The sequence below is a fragment of the Octopus bimaculoides genome, chromosome 21 (genome assembly GCF_046866305.1).
Source record: "Octopus bimaculoides isolate indiv1 chromosome 21, ASM4686630v1, whole genome shotgun sequence".
NCBI classification, from domain to species: Eukaryota; Metazoa; Mollusca; class Cephalopoda; order Octopoda; family Octopodidae; genus Octopus; species Octopus bimaculoides.
Genome location: NC_142948.1, coordinates 39362014 through 39372013, shown reverse-complemented (window position 1 = coordinate 39372013; position 10000 = coordinate 39362014). Strand labels below are relative to the sequence as shown.

Genomic DNA, 10000 nt, shown 5'->3' with positions numbered 1-10000 from the left:
TTATTCCGACATATGTTTCGAAGAATTACAATTTATGCGATCCATAGGAATTGTCGATGTTAAAAATGTAAACTTCTCCTCAGGGAATGTAACATCGACGATTCCTATGGATCGCATAAATTGTAATTCTTCGAAGCATATGTCGGAATAAAGTATGCAGTTATAACATGCGTTTACTCCATTCCTTAAATTTTTATATATACTCAAATACCCAAAATATCAAGGAGTTTCTGCCTCACCAACAGGAATTACACCACAGTTATTTTGTGATCTTTGCTACCTTGGTTTCTATTAACCCATTTATTCTATCAGAATTATTATTTATTAGGATAAAATAAATACATATAATTAAATATATTTATTTATTTATATATATATATTTAGTTATTTATATATATATTTATTTATATATATATTTATGTATTTATATATATATATATATATTTATTTATTTATTTATATATATATATATATATATATATCTTTTGAAATTTAAATATCAAATATTGATTTCCTGCTATATTATTGATAATTTTACGAATTTATTAATAATATAAAAACACACATATATATATAGACACACATACGTATATACGTGTATATACATATATATAACTAGTATGCGATTCTGTAAATTGTATGTATTCAACGGTCTGTACTGATGGAGAAACAGATATTTTCGGTAAGAAAATATTAATTATCGAAACTCGTTTACAGTTTTCTATCAGCCCCTTCATACTTACTTCGTTCATTTCCCTTTTCGTTCTTTTGTTCCCCCTCTCTCACATTTCCTGGCCTTCTCTTCATCCTCCTCTTTCACTTCACTCTGTCCTTTTCATTTGTTTTTCTCAACCCTCCTTAATTCTTCTATCCCTCTGCCTCTACCTCTCTATTCCAGCTTTTTGTCACTGATGGCAGATCAGTTGACATTGTGGGGGGGTAGGATGTTGATTGGCAGACGTGAAACCCCAAAATACCACTGATTGATGGTTAGGATGCTCTTCACAGAAGAGATAACGGCAGACAGTCTAAATCCAAGGACTTCATAATCTAGAGAGATACCAGTAATGGCAACTCTTGAAATGATATGGCATCGAGAAACTTCCTGGAAGTCACAGTTGGAGAAATAAAACAGCCAAAGCAACGAACACATTAATTAGTCGTACATAAAAACGGTTAATTAAAAAATTATGTTCACCAGTGTTGGCAGTCAAAACCGACAGAAAAGCCTAAGAAAGGAAGAAAGATTTAAATGCAAGAGATGTGTGAGACGACAGCAGAGATCTGATGAACTAATTCGTAATCGCAGATGCGTTGACATTGTAAATAACCTTTATAATATATTTGTATATGTTGTTCTTGGAACAATTTTAAAGACAACAGTTTTTCAGGTGAAGACGTAGCATAAGAATCTCTTGGAAAATAAAAGTCGTTCTGAATTCTCAATGCAAGTATTATAAAGAATAACTTCAGAGTTCCAAACAGGTTTGCAATGCTTTTTCTGAAATATTAAACTAGAGACCTTGGTTGGCTCTTCTCATATAGCCCTGGGAATCTCTACAATGGCTGATTAAAGGCAGCAGCTGAGGATCATTTTGAATGGAACTATGGTCACCAATAACAGTGACAAGATAGAAAATGTCGGATACATTGAAAATACTGAATAATCAAAGAATAAAAAAATAAATAAATAAAAAAATAAAAAATTTTTACACCGCTTTAGAGACACCAGATCATTTTTTTCCAAGTTTTGACACTTTAGAGACATCAAATCTCAAAAAACAAAAAAATCGACTTTTGAGATTTGATGTCTCTAAAGTGTCAAAACTGGGAAAAACGAAAATAATCTGGTGCCTCTAAAGTGGTGTAAAAATTTTTTTTTTATTTATTTTTTTATATATATTTAAAGAGAGAGAGATATATATGTATATTTATTATATATACATATATATTTACAACTATCATGCAATATCAGAAGAAAGACAATAGACTTTTTTCTATTTTTAATTTCTTTATTGCCCACAAGGGGCTAAAAACATAGAGGTGACAATCAAAGAACAGACATACTGTGGGATTGAACCTGAAACTATTCAGCCATGTGAATCTTTATTGTCATTTTATATTTCTTTTGTTGTTGGTGTTGGGCGATTTTTTAATTTTTTTTCACATTCAACTTATTTTCTTCTTTGTCCTTGTTTCCAGCTGGCCATTTTGACAGAACTCTCAAAGAATTCCACTTCTCAAACAACTATGAAACGAACAAGTAGCATTCTGAAGAACGAAAATTTCAACCTTCGTCTTGCGCCACCGAGGTCCGAGATTTACTTCTAGAAAAACAAAAACAAGAAAATATAATAATAATAATGAAAATGAACTGAATATAATGATAATAATAATAAAATGAACTTTCGTATTGTAACATACACCTCACACACACATACTAACACACACATATTAAGAAACAAAAGGAAAGAAACTATATAAGAACAAATAAATGATACAAACAAATTTTTTTGAAATAAACTTGTTAACATTAATAGATTGTGAGGTGGGAGGCGGTGGGAGGCAGTGTTGCAGTTGAATACATCAAATCCAGTATATTACTGGTATTTAAATTTTATCAACTGCAGAACTATTAGAGTTCACCCCTATCAAAGGGCTGAAACTAAACATCACACAGCATTTTGTCCGATGCTCTACCAATTCTACAAACCCACCACAAAAACGTTTGTATAATTTTCACATATGGACACAGGAATGGCAGTGGAACGAAGGCGTTTGTTTTGCAACTGTGTAGCTCTGGGTTCAGTCCCACTGCATGGCACCCCATAGGAGTATGCCTGTGTCTTCTAAGCTCAGGTTGACAAATGCCTTGGGATTAAAATTTCATAAATGGAAATTGTGCTGAAGCTTATCACATATATATATATATATATATATATATATATATATAGTAGCAGTATTATTTAGTGTTCCTGTTCCATGCTGGCATGGCCGTGGAGTGGTGGGGTTGACAGTTTAACAGGATTTGATGGGCCCAAGTACTGCATTGTACTCTAGTGTCTGTTTAAGCAGAGTTTCTACAGTTGGATGCCCTTCCTAATGCTAACCTCTTGACAGCATGTCCTGGGTGCTTGTTTATGTGCTCCCAGCACTAGCGAGGTTGCCATGGAGCCTGAAAGAGAACTTTATGTCAGGAGATAGGGGCCAAAGGATTGGTAGAAGTGTGTGCAAAGCTGTAAAATCAGTGCATAGGACAAAATATAATTTGTTGTATTGATTGGCATGAAGTTATGTCGCCAAAAGGTTCCATTTAATATTGACCAATAAGTCATTATCAGAGACTAATTCTGGAAGGTTGTGTTCTAGAAATGGCTGTAGTCTAATGACTGCTTCCACATACATGCATGCATGCACAAAAATCACACACATACAGACATATGCATAGACATTACATAAAAAAAAACTTAAAATATCAGAAAAACAAACCAAAAACAAAACAAAAACAATGTGGCTTCTTTGATAGTAAAACAGAAGCTATTTCGACCTGTGATAAAAAAGAAAAAAATAATTTTGTAAATGAATTAATTATTGCTTCGTTAGTTATCCTGTCTCATTCATTGGTCCTTGTTTCAGGTGTGTGTGTGTGTTTTTATTGATGATGATGATGGCTAAATGTAATAAGATAATGAAGTACCTGCTCTCTCTCTCTCTCTCTCTCTCTCTCTCTTTCTCTCTCTCTCATTAATTCAAATCTACTGCTGTTGTTTCATGGCATTTTCTTTCCTTTTTATTTTATTTTTTTTTTTGTCATAAGATTTTGTCACAGGAAGAAGCTTCAATGGGAGTTATCAACCTTGGAAACTCTAAGCTTGGTGGCAAGAAGTTATCCTTCCTCAGACCAGACAGTGAATCTTAATTATTTCTACTGAGTAAACTTCATTCAAGGTCACCCTAGGGCCAGGTGGCAGTATTTCCTTAAAATGACATTGTGGAATAAGTATGAGAGGTCAGATGTGGACAGTTTGAACATAGATAAAACAAGCTGAATATTTGGGCCAGATGGGGGCCAGTTTAAATGGTTAATGGCATCAATCTCACTGATCTAAGAAGGTCCTGCCATGGCCACTGCCTCTCCTTGCAAGCCCATCCAGCAAAGGAAAAAAGATAAAATCAAAAATTTATTCTGTTTGGAAACTTGAAACAGCTCAGCTGAGTGATTTAATACTGAAGTAGACTAGCTTTATATCCAGGGGTGGAAAGATTTATTCATTCTAAATGGATTATCATTAGGCATCAAGCAGTCATGTCAGCAGATTCTGCTCAAGGCTACCCAGGTACCAAATGGCTATATTAAGTGAAGTGATAGATTACAACTACCTGAACCATCTCACCAAAGGACTGGTGGGTACAGTCCATTGATTTGACGAGCTTCTGCACAGTTTCCATCTGCATAAGTTTTTCCTCAAGACATGGAATGCTTTGTCCAAAACCTTTGATGGTAAACAATATCTGCTTAATATGACTCGTGGGTTTGAACCTAGAACCAACGGTTTTGTGAAACAAGCTTCTTAACCATTTGGCCATCCATTCTTCACCTCAGCTGACAAACAAGTTTCTTTCCCTGCGACTCATAAAGGGCTAAATTAACCCTTTAACGGCCTCTAACACCCTACAATGTCATTCTAAAACAATAAACAAATCACAAAATCATTGAAGTCTGCAAGCTCCAAGATATTGCAGGATTCATTGGAAACCATGGGAATAAATAAGCGTTACATTTGACAGAGTTAATAAATGTGAAAGGGGTTATAGACAAGAATTTGATTTCATAAATAGCAACAAAATTTCAATGATATGAAAGGAAGTTCAAGTTTTTTTTCTTTTAAAACATCCATCTAAAATACTGTTTTAGTTAACTTTACGACGCTCACTACATTAATTATGCTAATTACATTTACTTTATTATTTTCCCATGCAGATGGCACCCCTGAGTAATTTCCCTCAGTAAATAAATTATTTTCTTTTCTTTATTAACTATGCTAATTTTTCATGCTTAATTGCGTACATTTAAATAATTACTTAATTACTTACTCAATGATTCGCTTGTTATTGGATATGTACAGGAAAGTTGTATGCTTTGCTTGTCGCAGTTAAAATGCCTTGACAGCAGTGGTGGTGGAGGTGAGGGTGGCTGAATAACTTCAACTCAAATTTACTTAGGATTTGAAACTTCCTGGAGGGGAAAGGAAGGGAACATTTGTCCATGAGGACACAAGTTTGGTAGAGTAATTTAAATTGGCATCCTGTTTGGAATATGGTTCCACAGCCAAAATGTCGCTGCTCCTCTGGAACCATCTTCCTTCTGACAAGACACTCTACACAGTTTCGTCTGAGAATAGAAACCCTTCTCACCAGATTCAACTTTTAGAGAAAGCCAGAAATTCTAAGGGAAGTAGCAAGTTCATTACACCCACAACCCCAGTATGCAGCTGGTACTTTTGTTATTGGCCCTAAAAGACTGAAAGGCAAAGTCCACCTCGGTAGAATTTGTACCCAGGACATTAATGCAGAAGAAATGCTGCTAAGCATCTCATCGGACTCGTTAACGATTCTGATGACTCTTCCTGCCTTAACGATAATGATTCTTTCTACTAGGGGCCCAGGATTTGAAGTTTGGGAGGAGGCTAGTTGACTTCATTGACCCCCCCCCCCCCAGTGTTTGACTGGTACTTTATTCTATCCCCAGAAGAATAAAAGGCAAAGCTGACCTTGGTGGAATTTGAACCTGGAACACAAAGAGTTGGAGGAAATGCCATCTTACCTGACTCTCAGGAATTCTACCACTTCACTGCAGTATCTCCGGGTCAAGTTATAGTCACATCTTTGCAGAATTCTATCATGCCTGATCAGAACTTACATCATAAGAGGGGGGATGGGCAAGGAAGGAGTGGAAAGCCTATTCTGCAGTTGAATTAATTATTGAACATTTGTGAAGCTTAATGTAAATATGAAGCAATTAAATAAGGCTAAAGCCCATCTCAGAATAAAGAATAAAGAACAGTTTGTGATTCTCGTCTTCTTGCTGTTGTTGTTTTTGCTTTTTATGTTGTATTTTGGTGAATAGAAACTGAAAGAAGCCCTTGCTGGCATGGGTTAGACAATTTGATGTGGTCCAGCAAGCAACAGGGTTACATCACGCTTCAGTAATAACCTGTCAAAGCTGACACAAGTGTCCTGCAACTTGGTGCCTGTCAAATTGTCCAACCCATGCCAGCATGGAAAATGGACATTGAATGACGATTCTCTCTCTCTCTCTATATATATATATATATATGTGTGTGTGTGTGTGTATCAGTGTCATACAAGTGGTGTTAATTGTTTGCAATCTTATCCAGATTAGGGAAAACGTTAACCTTGTTTGGAGACAATTAAGGTAGCAGAAGAGACCAACAGGGTAAGCACAAGGCTTTCAAACAAGTATATAAGCCTTGTGGGGTGGGGTGGGGTCAATTTGTTCAATTAAACCCTTTGAGTTGGTGCCCCAGCATGGTCGCAGTCCAATGACTGAAACATGTAAAAGATAAAAGCGAAACACGCACACATGTGTCTGCATATGTTTATGTGCATGTGTGCTTGTATGCATCATCGTCATCTTGTTTCCAAGCCCGGATACCCTCTCTGATGCCATATGTGTGTGTATGTGCACATATGTATATTTGTGTGTGTGTGTTCGTGTGTGCAGAAATGTATATGGGTGGGTGTGGGGAGGGTTGTGTGGGTGGATACACACACACACATGTATACAGCATGCTTATATTACAGGCAAGTGATATGTGTGTATATATATATATATATATATACACATACACACACACGTACACATGCACATTACATACAAAGAGAATGGCATACACACACACACACACACCCTTATATTATTTGTACAAATGGAGAACAGCTTCTCTGTGAGGCACAATTAATTAAAACCACAACTCAGTCTGGTTTTTATGTTCCAGATTTTTAATATTTCCTCATTAATTCTCTTCTGCTGCTGGCTCTTGTACTTGTTGTACTCACAAACTCATATCTTTAATCTTTTACTAGTTTCGCTCATTGGTCTGTGACCATGCTGGGGCACTGCCTTGAAGGGTTTTAACTAAATGAACAACTCCAGCACTCATGCTGAACTGCTAAGTTACAGGGATGTAAACAAACCAACACTGGTTGTCAAGGTGTGGCATGGGGACAAACACAAACACATGCAATGTGTGTACATGTGTGTGTCATCATCATCATTATCACCGTTGTTGAATGGATTTTATATATATATATATATATATATATATATATATATATATATATCAACAACATATATAAATAAACACAATTGTAAGGTGGAAGGTGTTTATAAGCCATTTAAAAACACACAAAAACCGTTAGATTCACTTCAACATTGAAATCTAATTTGCCAAAATACTTTTATTGCCTTGCGACTGCAACCTGTTTGCTGGCAAAATTCCATGCTGCATGGAATTTTGCCAGTGAACAGGTTGCAGTCTCAAGGCAAGTGAGCTGTGACCAAAATTATTCCACCCATAACCAAAGGCATAGTATACCTAGGAATACATTATTAAATATATCCTTCCTTGTTGTCAAAGGTTACATCTTGATCCAACAAACCTGTAATCCACAATATTCCAGCAATAATCATCCTGCTTTGGGAGAAGGTGGCATGGTATATCTAGGACTACATAACCTAATGTGTCTTCCCCTTTATTAAGATTGTAAAATATATCTAGGACTGAATAACCTCATTTGTTCTGCATCTTTATTGAGGTAGAAGAGGTGTATCTAATGGGGTTTCCCTCTTCATTAAGATTCCAAGGTACACATAGCACTGCATTATATAGTGTGTCCTCCATCTTTGTTAAGATGGCAGAGTGCATCAAGAGTTGCATGATCTAATGTACCTTATCCCTTTATTAAGATGGCAAGATGTATCTAGAACTACATTATGTAAGGTGTCTTTCTTTTTATTTTGATAGCAGAGTATATCTAGGACTAAATTATTTTCTGTGACCTTCCTTTTCCTTAAGATGTTTGGGTGTAATTTGAGGAAGATTTGGCTGCTATTTCTAGCGGAATAATTAAACACATAAAGAGTCCCACTGCTCGACTTCTCAAACAAATTCTAATGATTATATCCTCATAGAGTTTATAAGTGTGTGAAGGACATACAGACCTGACAAGATTCACCAGCTTCCTGTTGCTGAGAGAAGGCCATATCAACTGGTCAGGTTAAGTAGCTTCCTGTTGGAATAGAATAACAATAATAATAATAGTAGATATGTATTCTATATCAATTAATGAATGACAAAAGAACAGGAGTTACGTGTGTGAGTGAGTGTGCGTACACACACACAGTAGCTACCTCACTTACAAAAAATAAATGGTTTTAACATCAAAATGAAGGAAAACAAGATATGAGAGTTCGTTATTAGTTATTTAGGGAAATATATATATATATGTAGTCAACTCAAATAAATGAACCTTTAAAATAGCAATAACAAACAACAAGAGGACGTGCACCAGGAGTGTATTAGTTTGGTGCTTGGTAAAAGGAGAGAGTTTTTGACGTTTCAAGCATAGCCCTTCATCAGGAAGGAAAAAGGAAAAAATTGAAAGAAGGAAAAGAAAAAAAAAGGATCAACAACAGCACGTGTGTAGTTGCACTGCTGCACATGCAATACATACAGTCATCCATCCATCCATGCATTAAGATGTTATTGGTAAACCTCTGCTAATGTGTTGCATTTTTTTGTCTTGAAGTTATGATGAAAAGTCACTCTGCACCAACAAAAAACTAGAATAAGCTCTTTCATCTTTTACTTTATTATTTTGTGTGTGTGTGTGTGTGTGTGTGTGTGTATTGCCAATAGTAAATGCAGGTGGTTTATTCTTTGCAGCAAAAGACATAGTAATAATAATAATAAACTAGAAGAAAACTGAAATAAATTTGCTGAACTGTAAAACAGATCTGTATCAGGAGAGGAGAGGAGGGTGGAAAAATTTCGAAAATTAGTCAAAGTATTTTTAGCTTTGGATAAGACAAGCACTGATAAGAAAGAAACCATTTCTAAATAGTTTGTTGTTATTTTCATTTATTTATTTTTTATATTTTGTTGGGTGTTCTTTTTTTAAATTTTATTATCAATTATATTGTTTATATAGCTGTTATTATTCTGGGCAACTTCTGGTGGCTTGTGTTCCCACAAATTGTAGGGAAATAGACAGAGATGCCTTGTCATGTTGCTTCAAGTATTCTATCAGTGCCAGTCTGCAGCATTCTGAGATCATGTGATCAATTGACTCTGGATACTCTCTGCATATGTGGCACAATGGGCTGCTTTCATTGTTTGAGGACATTCCTTTGGTAATTCCCAGTTGGAAGGGATTGGTCCCAAGCAGCAATGCTATACATTTTCTGGTTTGATACCAGAGTATATCAGCCACTGAAGAATAAGGGTACTGATCCACATCAGGGTCCCTGATTCTAGTCAGATATTTGTCATGCACTGGTCTGTGCTCCCATTTCTTCTTAAGGGAAGCTGGTTTTCTACTTGTTTTGCCTTATAAAGTTGGGGACCCATTGTCGTTGGGAACACTGGTTCTTCTGCTAGTTTTTCTCTAAGGTATCTTTTATGTATGTGTGTTTCTGTTTGTCCCCTATCACTGCTGGTGTTAGTTTGTATTTGTGCTCATGACTTAGCAGTCTGGCAAAAGAGACTGATAGAGTAAGTACCAGGATAAGGCCAAACTTCTATATTTAGTTCCATAATCTTTGCCTGTGTGACTTTATTTTACCCAAGTATTGAAAAGGTACCCTTAAAATGACAGGACTTTCTTTCCAAACTACGAATTTCTGACGAGAAGTAAACAAACTTTGTTATCAGTAAGTTCAACCGCAGAACTTAGAAAAAAAAAATCAGTGAAGTGT

General features: G+C 35.7%; 1 protein-coding gene and 1 long non-coding RNA gene across 5 annotated transcripts in view; one reads left to right on the top strand and one right to left on the bottom strand.

Annotated features, from left to right (window-relative positions):
* The window catches only part of LOC106867296 (vacuolar protein sorting-associated protein 8 homolog), a 47339-nt gene extending 44831 nt beyond the window's left edge, over positions 1 to 2508 (top strand). For all 4 annotated transcript variants that reach the window (XM_089339209.1, XM_014912136.3, XM_014912137.3 and 1 more), the window contains exon 43: positions 2203 to 2508. In XM_089339209.1, coding sequence (XP_089195335.1) covers positions 2203 to 2331 — 129 coding nt within the window. In that variant the 3' untranslated portion in view covers positions 2332 to 2508. The remainder of the gene's footprint in view (positions 1 to 2202) is intronic.
* Positions 1992 to 10000, bottom strand: part of LOC106867299 (uncharacterized) — a 21030-nt gene continuing 13021 nt past the window's right edge. The window contains exons 2-3 of the long non-coding RNA XR_001409121.3: positions 8246 to 8313; positions 1992 to 2327 (exon numbers count right to left, since the gene is read on the bottom strand). This is a non-coding gene — a long non-coding RNA (uncharacterized LOC106867299). The remainder of the gene's footprint in view (positions 2328 to 8245; positions 8314 to 10000) is intronic.